The 25,429-nt window shown below is 37.5% G+C and overlaps 1 protein-coding gene across 1 annotated transcript in view; it reads left to right on the forward strand.

The window, feature by feature from the left end:
- Nucleotides 1–22,182, forward strand: part of LOC140140104 (cytosolic carboxypeptidase-like protein 5) — a 48,983-nt gene extending 26,801 nt beyond the window's left edge. The window contains exons 9-17 of the mRNA XM_072161932.1: nucleotides 4,467–4,602; nucleotides 5,586–5,770; nucleotides 7,410–7,594; nucleotides 9,503–9,845; nucleotides 11,970–12,260; nucleotides 13,273–13,463; nucleotides 13,953–14,049; nucleotides 20,109–20,199; nucleotides 21,601–22,182. Coding sequence (XP_072018033.1) covers nucleotides 4,467–4,602; nucleotides 5,586–5,770; nucleotides 7,410–7,594; nucleotides 9,503–9,845; nucleotides 11,970–12,260; nucleotides 13,273–13,463; nucleotides 13,953–14,049; nucleotides 20,109–20,199; nucleotides 21,601–21,705 — 1,624 coding nt within the window. The 3' untranslated portion in view covers nucleotides 21,706–22,182. The remainder of the gene's footprint in view (nucleotides 1–4,466; nucleotides 4,603–5,585; nucleotides 5,771–7,409; nucleotides 7,595–9,502; nucleotides 9,846–11,969; nucleotides 12,261–13,272; nucleotides 13,464–13,952; nucleotides 14,050–20,108; nucleotides 20,200–21,600) is intronic.
- Nucleotides 22,183–25,429: the final 3,247 nt, after the last annotated feature.

Consider the following 25,429-nt stretch of genomic DNA (forward strand, 5'->3'; position numbering starts at 1 on the left):
CAACAGGGATCATACACAGGTGAGTATGTAGGTACCTATGTTTCAGATGTACACTAAGGATAAGAGGGATGCGGGGATATCAAAGGAAGGGAGTGGGAGAGTGGCAATACACAAAGCAACAGGGATTATACACAGGTGAGTATGTAGGTACCTATGTTTCAGATGTACACTAAGGATAAGAGGGATGCTTGGGGATATCAAAGGAAGGGAGTGGGAGAGTGGCAATACACAAAGCAACAGGGATTATACACAGGTGAGTATGTAGGCACCTATGTTTCAGATGTACACTAAGGATAAGAGGGATGCGGGGATATCAAAGGAAGGGAGTGGGAGAGTGGCAATACACAAAGCAACAGGGATTATACACAGGTGAGTATGTAGGTACCTATGTTTCAGATGTACACTAAGGATAAGAGGGATGCGGGGATATCAAAGGAAGGGAGTGGGAGAGTGGCAATACACAAAGCAACAGGGATTATACACAGGTGAGTATGTAGGCACCTATGTTTCACATGTACACTAAGGATAAGAGGGATGCGGGGATATCAAAGGAGGGGAGTGGGAGAGTGGCAATACACAAAGCAACAGGGATTATACACAGGTGAGTATGTAGGTACCTATGTTTCACATGTACACTAAGGATAAGAGGGATGCAGGGATATCAAAGGAAGGGAGTGGGAGAGTGGCAATACACAAAGCAACAGGGATTATACACAGGTGAGTATGTAGGCACCTATGTTTCACATGTACACTAAGGATAAGAGGGATGCAGGGATATCAAAGGAGGGGAGTGGGAGAGTGGCAATACACAAAGCAACAGGGATTATACACAGGTGAGTATGTAGGTACCTATGTTTCAGATGTACACTAAGGATAAGAGGGATGCAGGGATATCAAAGGAGGGGAGTGGGAGAGTGGCAATACACAAAGCAACAGGGATTATACACAGGTGAGTATGTAGGCACCTATGTTTCAGATGTACACTAAGGATAAGAGGGATGCGGGGATATCAAAGGAAGGGAGCGGGAGAGTGGCAATACACAAAGCAACAGGGATTATACACAGGTGAGTATGTAGGTACCTATGTTTCAGACGTGTACACTAAGGATAAGAGGGATGCAGGGATATCAAAGGAAGGGAGTGGAGAGTGGCAATACACAAAGCAACAGGGATTATACACAGGTGAGTATGTAGGTACCTATGTTTCAGATGTACACTAAGGATAAGAGGGATGCAGGGATATCAAAGGAATTAGGGAGCGGGAGAGTGGCAATACACAAAGCAACAGGGATTATACACAGGTGAGTATGTAGGTACCTATGTTTCAGATGTACACTAAGGATAAGAGGGATGCGGGGATATCAAAGGAAGGGAGTGGGAGAGTGGCAATACACAAAGCAACAGGGATCATACACAGGTGAGTATGTAGGTACCTATGTTTCAGATGTACACTAAGGATAAGAGGGATGCAGGGATATCAAAGGAAGGGAGTGGGAGAGTGGCAATACACAAAGCAACAGGGATTATACACAGGTGAGTATGTAGGTACCTATGTTTCAGATGTACACTAAGGATAAGAGGGATGCGGGGATATCAAAGGAAGGGAGCGGGAGAGTGGCAATACACAAAGCAACAGGGATCATACACAGGTGAGTATGTAGGTACCTATGTTTCAGATGTACACTAAGGATAAGAGGGATGCAGGGATATCAAAGGAAGGGAGCGGGAGAGTGGCAATACACAAAGCAACAGGGATCATACACAGGTGAGTATGTAGGTACCTATGTTTCAGATGTACACTAAGGATAAGAGGGATGCGGGGATATCAGAGGAGGGTAGCGGGAGAGTGGCAATACACAAAGCAACAGGGATTATACACAGGTGAGTATGTAGGTACCTATGTTTCACATGTACACTAAGGATAAGAGGGATGCGGGGATATCAAAGGAAGGGAGCGGGAGAGTGGCAATACACAAAGCAACAGGGATTATACACAGGTGAGTATGTAGGTACCTATGTTTCAGATGTACACTAAGGATAAGAGGGATGCAGGGATATCAAAGGAAGGGAGCGGGAGAGTGGCAATACACAAAGCAACAGGGATCATACACAGGTGAGTATGTAGGTACCTATGTTTCAGATGTACACTAAGGATAAGAGGGATGCGGGGATATCAAAGGAAGGGAGCGGGAGAGTGGCAATACACAAAGCAACAGGGATCATACACAGGTGAGTATGTAGGTACCTATGTTTCACATGTACACTAAGGATAAGAGGGATGCGGGGATATCAAAGGAAGGGAGTGGGAGAGTGGCAATACACAAAGCAACAGGGATTATACACAGGTGAGTATGTAGGTACCTATGTTTCACATGTACACTAAGGATAAGAGGGATGCGGGGATATCAAAGGAAGGGAGCGGGAGAGTGGCAATACACAAAGCAACAGGGATCATACACAGGTGAGTATGTAGGTACCTATGTTTCAGATGTACACTAAGGATAAGAGGGATGCAGGGATATCAAAGGAAGGGAGTGGGAGAGTGGCAATACACAAAGCAACAGGGATCATACACAGGTGAGTATGTAGGTACCTATGTTTCACATGTACACTAAGGATAAGAGGGATGCGGGACATCAAAGGAAGGGAGGGGGGAGAGTGGCAATACACAAAGCAACAGGGATCATACACAGGTGAGTATGTAGGTACCTATGTTTCACATGTACACTAAGGATAAGAGGGATGCAGGGATATCAAAGGAAGGGAGTGGGAGAGTGGCAATACACAAAGCAACAGGGATCATACACAGGTGAGTATGTAGGTACCTATGTTTCAGATGTACACTAAGGATAAGAGGGATGCGGGGATATCAAAGGAAGGGAGCGGGAGAGTGGCAATACACAAAGCAACAGGGATTATACACAGGTGAGTATGTAGGTACCTATGTTTCAGATGTACACTAAGGATAAGAGGGATGCGGGGATATCAAAGGAGGGGAGCGGGAGAGTGGCAATACACAAAGCAACAGGGATCATACACAGGTGAGTATGTAGGTACCTATGTTTCAGATGTACACTAAGGATAAGAGGGATGCGGGGGATATCAAAGGAGGGGAGCGGGAGAGTGGCAATACACAAAGCAACAGGGATTATACACAGGTGAGTATGTAGGTACCTATGTTTCACATGTACACTAAGGATAAGAGGGATGCGGGGATATCAAAGGAAGGGAGTGGGAGAGTGGCAATACACAAAGCAACAGGGATCATACACAGGTGAGTATGTAGGCACCTATGTTTCAGATGGACATTTTATTTTTGAAAAGAACACCCCTACCAGTGACATACAATACATAAAAAATAAAATGCTTTGTATAGCTCCCTCTCGAAAACTAGTGCACCGCATATGTTAAAGCTATCCACCTGCACACTTTTCATTTGTCTGTCCATGTCTCCTCCTGGGATTGGTAAATTATAGTTTAAGAAGTTGTGTGAAGCAAGGAGTGTATAAAATTTTAAAAACCAATGTCACAGCAACATATTTTTGAATTATTTTACTAAGGGTGTGAGTGAGTCCCGGGAATTCGAGTCCCGCCCGATAATCCTAATTCCTAAATTTAAAAAGAAAAAAAAAATTTCATTTTTTTCCCGCAATTTCGGGTACCCGGTCACAAAATTACCCGAAAATCACACCCCTATATTTTACAAGACACTGTGGCGGCACCAGAGATTTTTTTTTACAGGGGGAATTTTTGGGGTAAAGTGAATTTCAGGGGTCAAAAATCATGAAATTTCCACAAAATTGTGAATTTCTCATTTTTTGGAGGCAATCTGACAACCTTTGAGTAACACAACTTGCATTCGATAGGTATGCATTCGGTAGTACTACAGAAATAAAATGTTTTGGTCTGGAGAAGCTATTTCATTAGCTGATCAGATACAGGATACTCTTCCCAGGCAAATGAAGTGGCATTCAAAATAAGTCCTAATTTCTTTTTATGTTCTTTATTTTTTGTTTGCATGATTTTATCCATATCTTGAAAATCAGGTTGCCATAAAGTCCATCCTTTTGATGCGACTGGTCACATTTTGTGGTTTAGGATTTGATTCTGTTTGATGGGAATTCATAATATTAAATCCATTTTTTGTTAACATACCTTGTTACAGTTTCATGCTACTATGCAGAGCTTCATCAGACTGGCAACTTTGCTTCTTCTTCTTCGATTTAATAAATTTGTTGAAATAAATGTTAAAGAAGTTTTTTTTAAAATGCTCACAAATTTCATTTTGGACCCCATTGGAAATAAGTTGGCATATTTAGCCAAGTTATCCTGGCTCATTGACTTGGTTGTGTGTTTCTTGTGTTGATGATTTATTGCTTATTTGTTTTTTCTGTATTGTTGTCAATTTTGCCAAATAAATAATAAATAATAAATAATTCCTATTGCTTTCCTTCCTTATATCATAGTTACACCTTGGAATGCAACTACAACACTGGTAGATTCATGAATTCTATAGCACCAGCCACTATGGATGATGGGAAGGCTACACCGCCTCCTGTGGCTGGCTTCCCACCCAAATATACAATGGCACATTATGAAGATGTGAGTAGTACTACAGAAATGTTTTGGTCTGGAGAAGCTATTTCATTAGCTGATCAGAAGTCTTTGGCTGCAAAAAGAATTATCAGAGAAAAAAGGGAGGAAAAATTCTGAAAAATTTGTGAAACCATTGGAACTATTATATCAAAATTACCCGAAATTCTTAGTCAGTACGTTATCATGAGTGTTGATAACACGTTCACGCTTGTAGAGGTGCTCGTATGTATCGCGTTGTATGCGTAGACTAGTGCGGAATACATGCACACGCTAGCAATATGCACAACAGAATACGTAAAGTTGGAAACAAGTTCACTTTATAATAAGGGTAGTTTTTTATGATGGTAACTTAGTTTTTGCTTAAAAAATGGTTTATAGTTATCAAAATAATATTTAACTGACTAAGAAAGAGAATAAACGATAGGAATTTTTGTTTTTACTATCCTCTACCTATGATAGACAACAGGCAGTCCAATATTTTTATCGTAGAGGATGCCGGCGCAACCGGCATCCACTACTTAAATTATTGGACCTGCTTGTCGTCTATCACATGGTAGAGGATAGTAAAAACAAAAATACCTATCGTTTATTCTCTAATTATATTTCGGGCTGTTGATGAAGGAATGGCAAAATTACCTTTTCTGCAGCCCCCGGTAGGAGCGGCCAATCACAACGTTGTCGATAGCGTATACGATGAGCATGTGGCATGGCATGATTTTTCACACCAATCCTGTACCGTGCTGCTTTTAGCTGACACGGCTTGCGTATTGAATGCGGTGTCCACTGCGTGGTCAAATACACATTCAGAATCTTCAAAATTGATTGGTAAAATATATTTTATGTTCGCGCATGATTGGTGCTTTTTGTAAAAAGTCCCCGAAAAAGTTCATTGCAGCTTTAATGACAGCCACCAAACTCATGATCATTGATATTTTTGCCAATTAATTAAAAAACAAATTTACCATGTGTTGTTTTATCTTTGACATCAGGTTGGTAAGGCTGTGGCCATTGCAGCACTAGACATGACAGACACAAACCCATGGTCACGACTTGCTTCTACTGAGTATATGAGTGTACATGGGGTCAGAGGTTGGGTACAGCGATATCTACGTAGTGTACGGGGTGCCCCCAAGCTGCCAAATAAGATGTCAAGAGTGGCATCAAAAACCTCCAGGTATGTGTGATGTTGGCTGTTATACATTGAGGGCATAAATTAATAACACAATAAATTGGAATGCTCCATGCCTGAACTTGAATTCAGCTGAGGTTGGTACAGTGTTTGGACTTGGGGACATTGCCCATTGCACCCCTTGCTTATCATCGACCTCCGTAGGCAAAATGCTTATAGGTCCGCTCATACTACACTGCACCTGCTTTGCGGATATACTTTTTGCCGCAACTCAACGCAATTCAGTCATCGCATTTCCAAGTTTTAACTTTATTGTGATACTGCAATGCAGTATTTTGCAGTACAGATGAGTATAATGCAGTGCAGCACCGGCACCGCAAAGCAATTGCAGCGTAGTATGAACAGACCTTATTTTCCGTGGTGTGAGGGAAGCATTAGTGCAAGGAAGTCCCATCTTTAATAGCTGCCAAATGTAATATTTTTAGATGTGTCAAGTATTGAATACAGACATTTTCAGATATGATGTGATCAAGCTAAATGAGTCCAATGTCGATCAAAATCATAATTCCGTTTTCAATTTCATTTCATGAGTCATTCTCAGAGCTTTATTTTGCTAATATCCCCGTCATAATTAGACTTATGGTTCTGGAGATTTGGTCATTTTAGTTTTGCTCAGAACAATAAAATACAAAGGAAGTTGAATACTATTGTTGTCTATATCTCAAAATCAATATTCCCGACATTCGACTCATTTTGCTTGATCGCATCACAAATATCTATAAGGCAGCTATCGCAGATAGTGCCTCCGTGCACTAACCCCTCGACATGTTGCCACAGTGCCCAGTTATTGAAAATGTCATTGTGGTTCAGTTTGGGGTGACACTTTTTGTATTCAACCATAGAGGTTATGCTAGGTGAGCCAAGAATCCGCTATGTTTGCATGTTGTTCTAAAGGAAATAGTGAGTTGAGTCCATCTCTATAATATACAGTATAGTATCATATTTGTCTTATAAAGTCACATGGCAATTTTAACAATAATATTATCTTTTATTTTAAAAATTTGAATAGTTGACCCACTAGTGAGCAATTACAAGGCGCTTAACCATGTGATGTACAAATATGGTAGTTGCATGCACATAAATTGTTTGTTTGGATCTCATGCATATAGCATATATTAAGTGAGTTATGAATGGAGTATGGTGACTGTTCGCTCTTTGCATGGATCTGCCATTTTGCTACCAAAACGAGGTTCTCCCTGCAAAAAAAGTGCATTTTTGTTTCTCGTGCTTTTCTAGCAACGTGTCAGAAGGCTTTTGCAAAGCATACACAGTAATTAAAGCATGCGTTTGACAGGTGTACACACACGCAAAACGCACTTTGGGGGTAGAACCTCGTTTTGAGATTGGTGAATGGAGGAATACTAAAGTTTGTTTGGTTTATGTAAGGCGGAAAAAATAAGACTACTAACACTGTGTATTGATATAGAATGGCGTGCACGCTGTTGGGCACAGTGCTTATGCTAGTTGTGCATTGTGTAATGCATGACTGGCGCATGCTTATGTGATTTTCTGTGAGCTTGAGTTAGGACTTTTTTGACACATGCAGTAACAAAAGCCGAATAAATTCCGCCTTATATAAGCCAAACAAACTTTAATCATACTATTTTTCATTTTTAATCCACAGTATTGTGGCTAGTGCCACCACCCAATCAGGTATGCATACAAGAGCAAGACAAGCACTCAGTGATACAGATGCACATCAGACATCTAGACACAACCAATCATTACATGAGAATACCGGTAACCATGCCAATAATAACTCAAATCGTAAACCAGTTATGGGGAGGCATCACCTGGGACCAGTAAGAGGTAAAGTTTATTATGATATCTTTTTTTCCCTTTAAAGATGTAGGAATTAAGGAAATATCTAATGGAGAAGCAGTAAAAGGCAATTATATTTACTAAGGGCCAGAAGGGGCCAGTTTTGTGGTAAAAAAGGTCCAAAACCTGTGGTGTTAATCCTTCATTAGACCTGGTTAAAGGAATATTTGGAAAATCAAATTCTTTAAAACTTACCTATAACATAAAATGTCGTCTCTTTCAAACATTCATGCAAAAAAATTAACATGTAAATGTTCCTTGTATGTGACTAATTCCTTATGGAATTACTGACATATTACAGCGTGATTTTGGTAGTCTACAGTGTTTTTATTAAATCATCATGATCATGTAATAAATTGATATCAAATGAGAGATCCTATTTTTCTCATTAACATATTGAAATTAGGAGTTCCAAATTGGTGTATTTCCGATGATATGATCAAAAAACTGTTGAATTAGTCTAAAATATGGTATACCATATTTGAGACTAATTCGACAGTGTTTTGATGCTTTCTCTGGAAATATACCAATTTGGAACGCCTAATTTCAGCATGTTAATGAGAACTAGAGCGATAACCGCACCATAGCTGAACCATGAGGCTTCGGCAGTATATTGTGGTAGGCCTATACCACTGTCACCCGGAGTCTGAAATGGACATAATCTCGAAATGCTACGAAGGTATGACCGCCCGAGTGGTGTTAATGAAATAAAAAGTGAAGAATATAAAATAAACTAGAGCAACTGTGCCCTTTGCAAGAGCACGAGGTAAGTTAGGCGGATGACTGTGATGATCTGATCAAGCAGCAATACTGTGCTGGATAGTATTAATTTTAATAAGACTGTTTCATTAATTGCCGTTTTAATATACCTTGATCGTGGAAAGCTGGCATTTTGAAAACTTGACTTTTGACCTCTGTATGACCCCCTTAATGACCTTAAATGAATTTTAAAATATTTAAAACATGTTAAGAATGTCATAATGATCATGGCATTTAAATTTCAGCTCAATTGAAGCATTTTGAAAACTTGACCGTTGACCCCTTTATGACCCCTTAATGACCTTAAATGAATTTTAAAATATTTTTTAAATGTTTAGAATGTCATAAGGATCATTGCATTTAAATTTAAGCTCAATCGGAGCATTTTTGGGTAAAATTACCTTTTTTGACCCCTGGATGACCTCTGACGTTTGGAAATATTTTCATTATATTCTTTATGTTTTCCTCTTTCATATGACACCACTCATGTGGTCATACCTTCGTGGCATTTAGAGATATGTCCATTTCAGACCAAAAGGTTGCCGAGTAAGGAAGTAAGGGAGTAAGGAAGTAACATACATGTAGACTACTATAGGCTGAGACCATTTCATGGTTCAGCAAAAATATGAGCTTTTACCTGATACCAAAGTCAGCATTTTGATGGGGTAAAGTGAGGGGATGAGGTTGTCAATCAGGTTACCCACCTTTAATACCAATATTTTAATATTTGGAAAAAACATGTCCTCTTACAATGTTATTAAACTATATTCTGGATACGAATGCGCACACATTTTTGATATCTTTTACACTAAATTTGGTATAAACACAGTCTCAAATACCCTGGGGAAATTTGGCTCTGGTGGCCCCTGTAGGACATGCTATCATGCCGTTACCTTCATGGCAAATTTAAATTGCCACAAGCTTTAGTGAGGTACTAAACCAGATTATTGTGACCATGAATGACTCCCTCCTTTGATAGTAAGCAAAATGCATAGATAAAAGATCCAACAACTAATTCTAACTGGAATGTTATGCAAGTACTGGTTGAAAGATATAATTTTAATATCCACAAAAGTCATTGGTATAAATATACTCAATTCTTTATTCTTAATTCTTTATGAAATCCTCAACTTTCAGAAACAAGAGCAAGTATTGAGAGAAAGAAGCGCCTGGCACAAATTCACCAACAGCAGAGTCACCGTGAAGTTAGCAACAAACCACCTACAACATACAACACTCCCAGCCCCACATCTTACACAGTCAACACCCCTGCACCGTGTAGTAGTACATCCCATTCCCCTCTCAACCTAACATTCAGCAGTGGAGCAAGTCGGAACAAGCCACTCAGTCACGGGGCGGTGCAGGGCAAGTTGTCACTGACGCATAAGAACGTGGCTGGAGCTACGCATGTGAATAATTCTAACAATCAGGCGGCAGGTGGAGGAAAGGTTACAAATCAGATGCAGCCAGCTTCACACAGGTATGATATGTACCATAATCAATTTACTAAGATCAGTTGAGAAAGCGGTCAAATACCAGACAACAACTTTTTCTATTTGGATTTTGAAACTTGTGAATCAGAATATTCTGGCTTTGTTACTCCAATAGAAAAATGCTGATATGCCCGAAACCTAAAATTGAGGCGACAAAAAAAACACCCTGTTTTACGGGCCTGACCCACCCAGATTGTGCATTTTGGGAGAATTTTTTTGTTTTTTTACTTTTTGCTAAAATCATGTAAAATCAGCCATTTTGGGGCCAAAATTTATTCAAAATATGTTTGCAAAAAAAAATCATCAATTTTTTGCCAAATTTTCAATATTTTGAAATGAAAGAAATGATAAGGCATGCTTATAAAGCGCATTTCGTCAAACGACCCCAATGCGCTGCACAAAACCTTACACTACAACTTAAAAACTACACATAATTTATGCATGATATGTAAAGATACAAAATAAACACAGTCAAATGTTGAAAAGATAACATTTTGGGGCCATTTTAGCCTCCAGAAAAAAAATTCCCGAGCGACCAACCCTACTTGAATACATTGTACATGTATATAGTCCTTCCACCAGTAAAACATGGTTGTTGTTTTTCATCGCCTGAAGAGTTGTTCTAGATTTTTTCAAATAGGAAGATTTGGAAGGTTACTTTACTTAACTACAAGCAGGCATGTGAGAGTTTCTCCTAAAATCATATTTCAGATTTGGTAATTTTGGTAACTTCCATCATTTTTTTTGTACACATACTTTGTGCAAAAGTATTGGATCTTTAGAAATTGTAGCCTTTTTAACTGTTTGTTGGCTGTGTGCCAGGGGGTACTCTTACAAACAAGTGCTACCCACCTTTGTCCTGCAATCTCTGAAATACACCCTAAATGGCATATGACACAACCGCTGAAATGCACCCTACATGGCATATCTCACAATATATTTTATACCCTAAATGGCATGATACATCCAAAAACTACCCAAAATTGCATAGCGGTAATAACTGGTTAATTTAAACTTTCAATTTCTGTTGCAGTTTGTATAAAGAGAAACCATGGAAAGACAAAAAACACTACTTTTCTTACACAAAACATTAAATTTGGCAGATTTTGCTATTCAATTTCTACTTCCAAGTTACCTAGTAATTAGTAGATAAAAGAACAACTCAAAACATCTATTTTTTATGCTCTTCAGGTCACCCTAAAGTGTGATGCCTTCTCAAAATAAAACTGTTTTACGTGCACAAGTTAGATAATATTCATTCTTGTCTAGAATGTTGAAACAGTCAATATTTGTGAAAAGATTATAAAGATAGCGGGAATTACACCAAATGCTTATCTTTCAAACTATATGATACTTTGATAGTAAAGCAATTATTTTTGCAAATAGATCAGTGTCTGATCAGTCAGCCTGATGATGCATCCTGGATAATCAAATTAAGTAATTCTTGGCCAAACTGGAACACTGTGAACGCTAATGGCGCCGCGATAAACACACGCGAATATAGTGCGGTACAGAAGAAAGTATACACGCGCCTTACACTGCGTACACGCTTAGTACACTACATGGACGCAACTTGCCTTGCATGTTCCAGTTTGGCCAAGAATTACTTAATTTGATTATAGGTCGTGCTTACCTCTGACCTACCTTAAAAATAAAAGTTGATGCTTATGAAATTTTCATGAGATATGTTTTTCATAAGAAAAAAATGACTGAAATAAAGAAAACACCAATGCTGAAAAAATGTGAAATTCCATACAAAGTGTCTATACAAATGTTCTCTGTATTCCTAAACCATGTGACTTGGGGATAATTTGAAGTGACCTCCACTTGAGATGAGTCTGGTATTTATTCCACGCTATTATGTAAAAAAAAAGACACATGTAGCAGTCAACAAGTGCATACTTTTGATATGGATGCACACATGTTTCTTGTGCAGGTAACATGTTGTCAAGGAATGTACAAGGCTTTTAACAATTGAAGCTTTTAAACCTGTGTGTTTGTTTATAAATGTGTGTATTTAATATTTATTTATTTATCTATTTGTTTTTTGCTTGCTGTGTTTGTTTGTTTGTTTGTGTATTTATTTATTGTTTGTTTATTCATGCTCACAGAATGCCTCCAAAAGGAACCAAGAAAGTAATAGAAGAGTTAATCACCCACATGGTAGTAAACTCCTTAGACACAATGAAGAAAACTACCAACCAAGATGCGGAGACAGCCCGACTATATCAAGCATCAGATAGCAGACCACTAGGCCAGCCTGCTGGGGAAGCAGCCAGAGTCTTGACTCAGCAGCATCCAAAGTCTCCTATTGGTCAGAGGCTATTTCAGTCAAACAATAGGAAGAAAGTAGGAGGAGCTAAAGGCGATGAAGTTGGCAAATCAAGTAAAGTGAACCAAGTGTAAGTTGATGCTCTATATGTCTGCCTTTGTGGCATTAAATGTAGAAGTGAAAACTAGAGACTTAGGCAGTTTAGATTTAGAGTTTATAATAGTAATAGTCAAGCAAACTTCTTTAAAAAAATAAAAACACCCAGAACTGTCAGAACCCAGAACGCAATCAGAATTTACCGTCTAGTGGGATGGTTTAGCAATTATGAAATTAAGCGCAGAAATAAAAATCTCACAAGAATATAAAATACATAATTATATACATTTAGATTATACTGTATACTGCATTCATAGACTTAGTTCAGCTCGTAATAGGCCGGGGTAATAGGTGAATCAATTTTCTTTTTGCGCAAGTCAATAAAGTTCTAATTTGCACTCACATTAATTCACAAAAGCGTGTATTAGTTTGAAAATGCAGAGAACGTGTTTGCCATTCTATATAAATCCACAATGTTACAAGTCACGCCTATTACGAGCTTTGCTATAGTGCATTGTAGGGTACCCATCAAATAAAGGGTAGCTCTGAGAAGAAATGTATTGTGATTACCCATAGTAAAAGCGTATATGCGGCAGTCATAGTCCATTTTTAAGCATTTGGTGTGTGTGTTGCAGCTCTTTAGCAGGCATTAACTATTTCTTTGGCTGTATAGGTACTAAAAGGTAGGTATATGGCTGTAAGATAACTGAGATGGTATGATCTTAATATCTATATCCTGAAATTGCATTTGTAAATTTAAACAAGATCTAGACTATCCTGCTTCTGACCTCAAGATTGGTAGTGACATTTCTGCATGTGTTGGGCTGCGTAGCCTTGAAACGCATGCACCATTCTTGGAATCGCATCATAATATGTTGGCGTGTACCGTCAGGTGGCACATTCGTGATGCTCTCTCGCATACAGAGGCAAATAGTGACATCACTATTGATGTTGAGGTGAGAAGCAGTATAGTCAGGTAACAAATAAATACATTACATGGAAGTGAAGATGTCATAATTCAATTTCTTATCATGTATATAATTCAGCTCTCCAAAGAGGCGAGGTAAGCGGGTGGCAGCATTCAAGCGTCGCAGCTCATCACACAGTCCAACAAGGAAGGGTTTACAAGGTAGAAAGAACAGTGAAACTGATAGCGATACTGATTTCAAGAATGTAGTGATGAAATCAAGGGCATCTACCATTGCTAGTGGCTACTCGGATCCCACAGCTAATCTAAGTAGGTCCTAGGCCTAGTAAAGATGATCAGTTACTCATTGAAAGGATGAATTTGCATGTTAGAGTGTTAGAGGGTGGCAGGGGGGGGGGGGGCACATGCCCCAGGTGTGATGTTTGAGGGGTTGATCTAATATGTTTGGCGATACATCTGTTGATTCAGCACTATTCTCTATTGGGCTATTCCAGTTGAAATTCATACACCCCCTGTGGAAGACATGACCTTAATCTTCCACACAGGGAGTGTGAAATTCATATGGGGTTAACTGAGTGGGTGACACCCGCTGTGTGGAAGATTAAGGTCATGTCTTCCATAGGGGTTGTTTGGTGATCCATGATGTTCTGTTGGCCCTGGCGTTATCAGTCCAGCTCTGACACAAAATGTTATCAAATGGTCATCAAAGTGACACAAAACTTATAACCAAGATATGTGAATGCCCCCCTCCCCTCTGGCAAGGACAAGTGTTAATGAATTACTCTATTTCTCAACCAGGTGATCCATTACGTTCTGTTACGCCTCGAGTTGTCAGTCCAGCATTGAAACAAAACCTTCATCCACAAACAGAGAAACTACAGATGTCACCTAGAAGGTATGTACATGTAACTCTGTATGTTCAATATTAGAGTAGTGAAGGTTGCATTGTATTGTTTCTTTGTTGGTTTGTGCAGTGAGAATTTGAAATGAATGACCACAGTTTGCAGTTGTAGATGCGTGCAAAATTTCATCAAACAACCTCCCAGTGGGAGTGGTGTCATTTGTTGAGTGGCAATAACGTGGGCGTTCATCACGCTTTGTTCATTCATTTGAAACTCTAACCGTAATTGGTTTTATGTGTTCACACTGGTATACTACCTTTCTCTGGTGCAGTCAGTAATGGCAATATGTTGAGCTAGATCATTTGCATGCACACCTAATTGATGTCTGCAAATCATCTATTTGCTTGATCAGCATAACATATTATTATAATATTAGTGCCAAGTGGCATCAGTTTTAAATCGAACACCGCTTCTAATAGCTAGTGTTCATCACTCTCATACATAATGCATGCATTAAAAAAAATTATGCGTTGAAAGTGGCATGACATAGCCGCCTTGAGATGTTGACATCTCTGACTGCAATACCTCACTATGGTTGTTTATTTGTTTGTTTTTTCAACTGTTGCTTGTTTGTTTTTTGAAGTAAATAACAGAATATTGTTCCATCATCACCTTTATTCTATAACCTTAGCTCAAGGCCAAACTTCTCTTATATACCTGCAGAGGCTGCAGTACATACCTAAATGACTGACATTTCTTTATTTCTGTGCAAAATTCAAGAAAATGTTGTATATTTTCTGCCTGCTTACATGAAGGTTGCTGCCCTCAAAGCTTGAACCACATAAATCTCATAAAAGAGTAAATATTTACTGTGATATGGATACAATTCATGGACTGGATAAATATTGACAGAAAAACTTCAGCTTCATAAAACAAATAATAAGATAATTTCCAGACTTTATCAAGTACTGTATGAATGAGCCAAACACAGTTGATAAAACATGAAAGTGCCATTATCTATGAGTTGCGTATGAAACCCGAATATTGTAATCAATTCCAGACCTTTGTTCAGGGCAGGCTGATATATGGGCAAACAAACTTTCATCTGATTTGAAACCATTTTACCCCATGGGCACTAATACATTAACAGAGCCCCTGATTGGTCAATTACATGATATAATCATTTCAGTAACCAATCAATATAGAGATTCTTATCTGTCAGCAATTTTAAAGGTAATCCCCTTCAGCCCTACTGACGATGCTTACCATCTCTGATTGGCTGGATACATGATATGCGCGAATCATATTCCCAGGTAGTGCCCATGAGGTTTTAAGTTTTGTAGTTACTCCCAATTTCCAGAATAATAGAGCATTAATTTTGTTGAGAATAAAAAATATCCTGTGTGGCCAAATTAAACATAGCTTAATCATTATCCTTTAGTTTGAAATTAGGCCTCAGAACTATTTTTGTGTTTTATTTAATATTGTAGCAATTGTATAAAGACTTTAATTTCAGTCTATGTATTCTGATTTTTTTTTCACTTCAAGAGCGATATTTTAGCCTGTACACATGATTTTGCATGATTAAACTTGTGCGAAGTCTGCGACTTTATAGTGACAGTTATTGTCAGAAAACATGCAAAGGGCCTTTGGCTCTCTTCCCAAAAATCCTTGGCTGAATGTGGGGAGCGATTGCCGAGTAGGGTGCAACTCTGCTAGTCTTATTACAAGACTGCCCCACCCCAACCCTAACCCTAAACTCCGTAAACGAGGACTGGACTCAAGTCTAGCAAGTTGCACCCTACATGGTAATTGTGCCGAATGTGGTCTGTAAAATATTCCCAGTTAGGGCGAACTATTAAAAAGATAGAGCCATGTTTCATCATAACAAGATTTTTTTTTCTGAATTGCAAGTGCTGTATTATTCTGGAATCAGGGAGTAAGTTTTAGTGCTTGGAATTGAACATGTTACAAATTCTTTTATGGTGCAATTGCATGTGGATTTTGATTTAATTTGTCAGTAAAGCATCTAAAAAAGTTTGGATAGCGATAAACTAAATGGCAATCATGCTGTTTGCACCCATGCTTTTGGGCTGTCACAAGCCCTGATTGTAGGAGTGTGTGCAAATCCCTCTGAAAAATATCTTCAACTTCAAGAAAAGAAGAAAAATTATTCAAAACAAGGCATTTTTTGACCAAATGCCCTTTGATCTGAAAAGAGGTATTTGCTATAGGATTGCTAACTTGTACAAAATAGCCCATTTGTTTTACTTTAATTGTTATCTGCACCACTCAAAGGGAACAGACTCCGTGTTTGTTTGTGTTCTGTTTGTAATATGTTAGCACTGATAGCACACCCTACATGTATGCACTACATTTGCAAACCTCTGTATCATTCAAGCTAAAAGCTTTACCATATGCATCAAGATGCAAAATTATTGTTTGTTTTGGTATTTTGGTTTTGATAATCCAATAATGGTGGATTTACCATAGATTTACGCACATGACAATTCTGAAGCTGTTTTCTTTGGGTCTAATCTGTGTAGCACCAACATAACATCGAAAATATGCATACTTGTGTATGCGATAATTATCAATTGAATGATGCAATCTGGTCCATGGGGTTAAAGGTGGCAAATTTGAAATTGAGATAAAAATATGGAGTAAAAAATTAAAATACATAAGAACATAGACATCGCAAAACTTCAGAAATTTAGAACCAAGTATGCTGGAACATTGGTGTTTTCAGTATATGATAGCCTTGTTTTTATAAGGTAATAAAAATAGTAACTCAATTTTCAAAAATGCCTCCTTTGGCTCCTATGGAGCAGATCGAGTCTTCATAAATGGAGCCCTATCAATATTATAATTTTGACTAGGAGAATGGATATGAGGAAAACTGCTTCTCTCACTGTTTTTCTAACAAATCTTCTTGGTGTATTCAGGGGTGTGAAATCTCCTCTTTTAAGCTGAATTCCTCTTTTTTGGAAATTTCTTTAGTGCACGTTATAATATGGCCATTGCTAGGCCAACTGGATCACGCTTTCTTTGTTACGAACCACTGATCGAAATGATCACAACACAAAGCCTATGGCATATCAAAATTCGGAACAGGTGTATGGGCCAAGGCTTGGAGCAGTAACCAATGGTTACTAACGTGCACTACGACAGCGAATTCATCATGATAATCCTCATCAATGTTGCTTGCTGTGACTCAGTTTGTTTTTCACTTGTTGTTGGTTTCTTCATCAGTGTTACACATGGCATGCAGCATTTGTTACAACTTGTGCATCGCCGTAGTAACCCTTCGCAAGCTGTTACTTTTGGTATGTTCCATTTCACTTTGTGCATGCCAAATGGTTTCAAATCTTTGTTGTAAATACAATTAGGCACTAGAGCCAATTTTTTTTCAATCTTTAGATCGACCTTTGATGCTTGTTATTAATTAACTAATTATTTTAAACTAATTAATCAGAATTAATGGTAAATTTGTATCGGAAAATATCATTACATGCAAAGATTCATATGTTATCACAATTAACAAAAGTCAATAAATTGATTTTATAAATAACAAGGGTCGACCAAGCATGGATGGGCGATCGAAAGGTTGAACTAATTTGGTTCTGTTGCCTTATGCATGTATAGATGATGTGATATTTTAGTGATGTTATTTGCTTATGCCGGTCACTGATACCCTCTGTTGTATGGCATGCAAGAAGTGCTAGGAGTTAGATATTGTGCAACTAAGATGGTATAAATCAGTATTTTGTTATATACATGTACATCTGATCAGCTTTTCCATACCCTTTGCTGTTCTATTTATCTAAAAAGAAAAGGTAATATAACACAGTTTGAATTCTGTATTTTTGTAAAACAGACCCCTGTGTTCTCCTGTGGCAAGTTACTATTTTGATAACACTTTATGCCTTATCCACTGATGGGCAATGAAGGACTAGCTATATAACACTGATAAATGAGCCTACAAAAATAGGATAATATGGAATGACCTATGACCTTAGGTCAAGTCAATAAACTACTAGTACTAGTCTATAAAGTCGTATTTGTTTTCTAACTACAGTGCGACTAAACTCATGGCGTATATTCTTCAGGTTATGAAAAATCCTTAAATTAACTAGTCAATAACCAGTTAGTTCCATGACAGAATGTACTGTAAAATCAGTGCCACTTGTTCACATAAACTTGCATCATATATTGCCCATTATTTAAAAGAGTATCCAAAATGTCAACACAAAATATTCCCAGCCGGTTTGATCATTTTTGTCTTTCGGTCATTCGGCCTTGAATATTAAAGCAATGTTACACAAATATTACGCAAAGTCAATATCACAGCTATCGCACACACTTGTCTGTACAAGTTTAATTGCAGGAAGTGTAGATAAGAGATAAGGACCCTGGTGCAAATAAACCCGAATATTCAGGGTTTTTTTTACTATTCGTGGTGAACTATCAGCACTTTGTTGTGCTTTTTATATGCCACATGGTTTATAGCAATTCACGCCATGTGTGCATGTCACCTATATGGTCTGTTTAAAATTTGTTCTTGTATTTAAGCTTGTATTCTGTTCCAAATGTTATTTATTATTTTATTTATGAATATATTTTTGTAGTGATAATTGTGGAATAAAATGAATGAATGAATGAATGAAAGATAGATAAAACTTGTAGTAGAACTAAAGGCATTTCATATCATAAAGTTCATTTGTTTTGGGTTATCCCATACCATATATTCTCTATTATTAACACCTCTCTCTAATAAACGCCCCGTCTTTTTTAAATTAACTGTAATGCAGACATTTCTACCCCCATAGCAAGTAAGCATGGTCAGTGGCGTAACTTCTGGGGGGGCAACGTGCCCCGGGCGCCACTCTTTCGGGGGCGCCAAATTGACCAAGTCAGCATCGATTTTGCGCCCCTCCAAGCGATGAAAGTCAAAATTATTGCGTGCTTCGCAATTGTTTCAAAAATTGGGATCGGTGGGGGGGGGTCTAAAATATTCTCGGGTGTGGGGGGTAGAGGTGCCAATTCGGTTTCTTGCCCCGGGCGCTACCAACCCTAGCTACGCCACTGAGCATGGTATAAAGTAAGCTTAAAACTGGCATGTCATGATCACAAAATTGCATGCACAAATCCTATTCTAACTTGAATTTCCATCCAATTCATCACCACATAGTAGAATGGGATATTTAACTTAATAAATCACATTCTTGCATGAAAATGCACTTAAAGTACAGCTCTTATTTTGTAGTATTTTCCGATAATCAATATATGGATGCTGCCATGTTGTATTAACTGCCCCCCTTTCAAAAATGTTACATTCCCAGGGCTATATAATTGAATACCTGAGTGGAAGAAGGGCCCAACTCCATCAAAACTGTTTTTGAGATATTAAGAAAAATCTTAATATTTGGAAAAGTTTTATAGACAGACTGTTTACATCTTCAGGGGACCTTTATACATGAACATCAAGTATTACATTCGAAATCATATATGATATTTCCATGGCAACTGTACAGGTCTTAATACAAGCTGGAGTTGGTTTGGCCCTTCTTCCACTAATATACTGCAAGTGCAAGTTCTGTAAGCAGATGTGTTATAAATAGCTACAGAAATTTGGAAATTATCCATTAACTGCCTAAGTAAAATCATGTAATATGTTGGGAAGAAAGTTTATTGTAATGAAAAGCAGATTTCATGGATGAACAAAATTCCTCTTTAACCCAATATTTGTGGAAGAAGTGCCCAACTCCATGGAGTTGGGCCTTTCTTCCATGAAAACCATGATTAAGTGACTATTTAGAGAGTGGGTTTTGGCTCATCTTTCACACGCAAGGAAGAATAGTCTACTGGCAATAAAATGCTGGGTCTAACTCATTTTTGTAAATAATTGGGAGTTGGGCCCTTCTTCCACTCAGGTATTCAATTGAGATAGCAAGTTCACAAATCCAGTTTCAGCCAATATTTTGCTCCTTCATTCCTTACTTGTAGAGTGTACTATTGATGTATATGATTTGTGCTTATTGCAATAAGCACAAATTTAGTAAATATATAATATATCCTATTCAGTCAATATACTTGTGCTTTTCATTTTCAGGCGAAGTACGGGTGCAGTCACCCCTGACGCTCCCTATCTTAGACCCTCATATCTGGACCACGTGACAATGCCTCCATCATTAACTACAAGGGTAAGTCTGCAGCTGAGAAAACACAATACCGTAAATATTCACCTATAATGGCGCACATGGGCTCCTTTAACTTCACGTACAAATAGAGAGCTCCTTCCTCTGAAAATCCCAACAAGAATAAGGGTCCATGCCATTTATTTGCTGATGGGATTTTTACAGAAGGGCACTTTTAGTTTGTGCCTAAAATTCTAGCTATTACAAGTGAGCCCATATTCACCATTAGGCAAATCTTTACGGTACATGTATTTTGTTTAAAATCGTACCAGTGCAAATGCTCAAATAATACTATATGATACATTATATATTTTGCTGACAACCATATCAACATCATTGAATCAGTAGCATGCACAACAAAGTGGGAGCAGGTTCAATTTGGTACAGATTAGAGCAGGCTAGCCCCGGTGTGGGATACCACCAAAGAGATTATACCCAAAGAGGACCAACTCAAAAGAGTCCCATGTGTAAGGCTATGGTAAATCAGCCATTTTATTGAACTATAATTTGCATCTGTAAGCTTGAGCATTACAAAGGTATGCACAATTAGCACTTGGCGCGCATTTTGGGCACATGTTTCTAATGGAACGCTAAAAACGACACACTTTAATAGGAGTTGACCGGGCGCTTTGGTTCTACCTCATTAAATACCACTTGTATAAGAGCACATACTGTTCTGTTGACCAATGTGATATCAGGGCATAATTTAGTCGGTATCGCATCGCAGTTTGCTACTCAATCTAGGTCACTTGCGATTCATTATTTTCGATGCATCGCATATTTTGCGATGCAAAATTTTACCACTTACAAAACATGACAAACACTATAAACTCACCTTGTTGTCAATAAAAGCTAATAAATTGATATGTGCATGCAACAAAATTAAGTTTGTGTTACTTATTTACCATGTTTTCTTGTTATTTGCCTTCAGGGGTCATAATTTGGCAGTATTTTGCCTGGTATTCTGCCGTGTGTGCACACAGGATCGCTATGAAATCGGCCATCTTTGTTCTTGAATTTTGCCATGTGTTTCTAGATATATTTTGTTGGAAAACTTTTAAAATATTCCTAAAATCGGGAGGGAATTAAATCTGCTACTCAAACTTTAGAAACTGCTATACAAGTAGAATTTTGCATAGCACTTTTGCTACGCAAAATCTGATCACTAAATTATGCCCTGTGTGATATACAGTTTTGTGTCTCATACTAGTAAAAAATGTGCATATAATTATGTAGGTAGAAAGCTTAAGCCCAATGGGATAATATTTACCACTGACTTATAAACAGTAATAGAAATATAAGCACCTATATCAGTTGGTTTGATTGCTTCTCAAATCAACTCTTTTCACAGTGCCCAATTATTTAATATGCCTTCAAGCAGAGCATTTTTTGTGTGTTTATTTCCAGAGTTTGTCACCTAATCCCACAGTCTCATGCCAGCTGCTAGACCTCAATACCATACAACAAACCAAACCTATCAAAAACACCAATTACTGGGGGGCTGATAACTGACCTCTTGCAGGTGGATGTCTACGGAAGCCGATAGACTGGAAGAGGACCATATAATACCAGATATGTATCCATTGTTGTTATGAGATGGTAATGTCAGGAACAAATCAGGGTTTTTTTGTATTCAGTTTTGAAGTACTGGAAATGTGGAATTTTGCACTATATTTGGGGTTTCTGTGTTCCAAGCAGCTTCTATATGCATGGAATGTATTCCTTTTGTTTTTAAGCATGTAAAGCAGCGCTGTAAAACTTAAGTCCTGGATTTGGACTTGAAACTGGACTCAAGTTTTGAAGGATTCAGACTCTACAGTATATGGATATGCGTTTCATAGGATATTTGTAAACATGTGCACAGTGCGAGGAGCATAGATCAGAAGTTTTTAAGGTTTGCAACCTATGTTTTACATCCGTGAACCTGTTTATTTTTGTCACCAAGAAATATTTTTTGTCGACAAGGTGTGAAAAGCTTGTTGTCAACAAAGTTCACAGCCCTAGGTATAGCATTCCCAATTGTACTGCTATCGAGGTGAAGTGTTTTAGTATTTTTCTACAAGCATATAAACAAGAGGCACACACATTGTATGGAAATCAAGTGGCTGATGATAAAAATTACCTCATATTTCAAACTGCCTTGACAATCATTTTTGACAGCGTTCATTTTAAAAGAGAACCAAATAACAGCTTTTAGTAGACATTCATAAACGGTATTAAGATTTATGAGTCAGTGGTAGTGGATAATGCGTTTCGTGAATTGATTTTTGTCAATGCATGGACTTGAATTGGTGTTTCTGTGTACATGTATTACTGCATGACATGCGTACATCTACTAAACATTGGATTGGTCAATTTAATTGTGTTTGAACATTCCGAGCCACTAATGATGGATTTTTATTTTCCTTTTGATTATTTTTTTTTAATACCATAATATTAACCAAATATAACAAAGTATCTTTATAACAGAGAAGGTTTTCTGATGTTTATGAATTAGATTAATGACTGTTTTGACTTAGTCTGCTCCCCAGCCAGTTTGGTTATGCTCCCTCCACACAAACAGTCTGCCAATGACTATGTATACCGCCGTTTCTGATTAGCTATGCAAAGTCTATTAGAACCTGATTAGAAGCGATGCATCCGGGAACTTGATTGCCAGTGGGCTGAATAATCAGCTGTGCGAGCAGCACGTGCTGGATGACATCATGGGAAAAGTGTTAGCCAATCAAAAAGAACTTGTTTGTATTCATTGGCAGACTATTTGTGTGGAGGGAGCAGAACCAAACTGGCTGCTGTGGAGACTAGTTATGATTTTGTTGGCGTGCAAATGACAAAAATCAGTGCACTTGCCCATGAATTTTTTGTCATCGCAATTAGGCCACAAAAAGAAAATGGTTTGATTGGCATAACATAAAAAAAATAGGTTAGGTAGGTCGGGATTTTTTTTTTTTGTTACTTTTAAGCTGTAAATTGTGTTTAATAAAGGCCTTGGAACTTTTTTTCTTCCTTTTTAAAAAGAATTTAATCAAGAAATTAATTAATTAATTAAAAAAAAAAAAAACTCTGCCGGGCCTAATTTTAGGGTCGGTCGGGTTACGCCAATCAAACAATTTTCTTTTTGTGGCCTTATTGTGGTGAAAAAATTAAAGGGGTATGCATTGATTTTGTCATTTGCGCTACAACAAAATCATATTCAGTCATTAAACCTGTAATCAAACATGTTTTATATTGAAATTGATGTAAAAAAGCTAATATATATTGTACAGTTAAAGATGATGATTATCAGTGTAAACTAACATACTGTTTGAAACAGTCTAATGTTTGAGTTTGATGCGATTTGAAATATATAACGTTCACATCTAAAAAAAAAGTTTCTAAAAGTTTGTTACAAGACATGCTTGTAAAATCATATTTGTACTAGTAATTATAGATTAATAGTACCCAAAATGTCCACAAACAATTCCACAGTTCTATTTTTTATCACCTAGCACCTCTGTTGAAGGCTTAGTGCTAGCCGGAAAGTAAGGTTTAAAAAACTGGTTGTTTTTGTACTGTTTAATATAAGTAATTACAGATAAATTTCATACAAATCCAGGGGTACATTTCACACAGATATCATTAGTCAAATAACCCATTGGACTGGTAAATATAAAATTACCTGGAGGGTTGCAATGCAGGGGTGCGTATATTTTACAGAAGAGTTTATTGTTGATGTTGATAACAAATGGTAAATATTATTGTCCATTAATACACACCTATGACGTCGCGCTATTGTTTTACCGCTCCATTATTTTCCACGAATGGAGCGATGATCACAATAACACGCCATTCGTAAATGCCTTTCTCTTTTCTCTGAAAAGCAAATACTTTTCAGGGAAAAGTACTTGGCATTTACGAATGTAGTGTTAATATCAATTGCACTTTTGAAAAGCAAGTATTTGCGAAAAGTGCGGTATTGTTATCATCACTTCATTCATGCAAAACAATGATACGAAAAAACAAGAAGAACATGATTTTCATTAAGGGGGTACTACACCCCTGGCCAATTTTGTGCCTATTTTTGCATTTTTCTCAAAAATTATAGCGCTTTGGTGACAGGTAAGATATGTATATTATAGGGGCAAAGACTACAACTATACTGCACTGAAAATTCAGCAACTCAAGGCAAGTAGTTACTGATTTCTTGATCAAATATTGGTTTTCCTCATTTTTGACTGTAACTCCACAACTGTTGTCTGTGCTGAAATAAAATTTCCAGTGCAGTAGTTGTAGTCCTTGCCCCTATAATATACATATCTTACTTGTCATCAATGCGCTATAATATTTGAGAAAAATGCAAAAATATGCACAAAATTGGGCAGGGGTGTAGTACCCCCTTAATACAATAAATTGAGGAAGCGGATAGCAACATTTGCACAGTATTGTTATGGGATCTGAGAGCACATCAGACATATCGAATTGCATGCTGAATACGAGGATTGTCCCTATATCTAAAAATAATAATAATTTTGATTTTGTGAAATTCGCGATATAATACAAATTATTAAAATTTTATATTTTTATATTTTTCCAAATTTAACAGTCCTCGAAGTAAACTTTATAAATCTAATGATATGTAATTAAACTATAGGCCTATGTAGCTGGGATGAAAAGCCGACTCAATTGAAAATTTGACCTTTCATATTGAACTTAAACATTTTTTTCCAAAAAGACCTACATTTTTTAGTGTTTTGAGGAAAAATCTATATCTTTAATAATGAAGGTCACAATTTTCATATGATTGACGGCTGTTCAACCCAACTTCCTACTATTTACTGCATATCGTTAGATTTATACAATTTACTTTGAGGACTGTTAAATTTCAAAAATATCAATTTTTAATAATTTGCCATAAAATGTGTATAGTATCGCGAATTTAATAAAAAATCTAAATTATTTGATATCAGAAGGATGTGTCTGATTTGCTCTCAGGTGCCACAAAAAAATACGTAAATACGCCGCTATCCGAGCCCTTACAATGCAATCTGTGAAAAGCAAGTCAAGATCAAAACGGGCAGGTTAAATTGTTGGCTAAGTTGTACTTATTATGCAAGATGTATTTTTACACTCACTTAGGCCTTTACTTTTATTTATTTGGACCTTTCTTTCTACGCTTACTGTTTTTTATAACATTTTTTTTCCTTCTTTATATTTTTATACGTTTTCAGTGGCTTAGGCCTTACATATAATTTGTCAT

This window comes from Amphiura filiformis, chromosome 18 (assembly GCF_039555335.1).
Source record: "Amphiura filiformis chromosome 18, Afil_fr2py, whole genome shotgun sequence".
Classification (NCBI taxonomy): Eukaryota; Metazoa; Echinodermata; class Ophiuroidea; order Amphilepidida; family Amphiuridae; genus Amphiura; species Amphiura filiformis.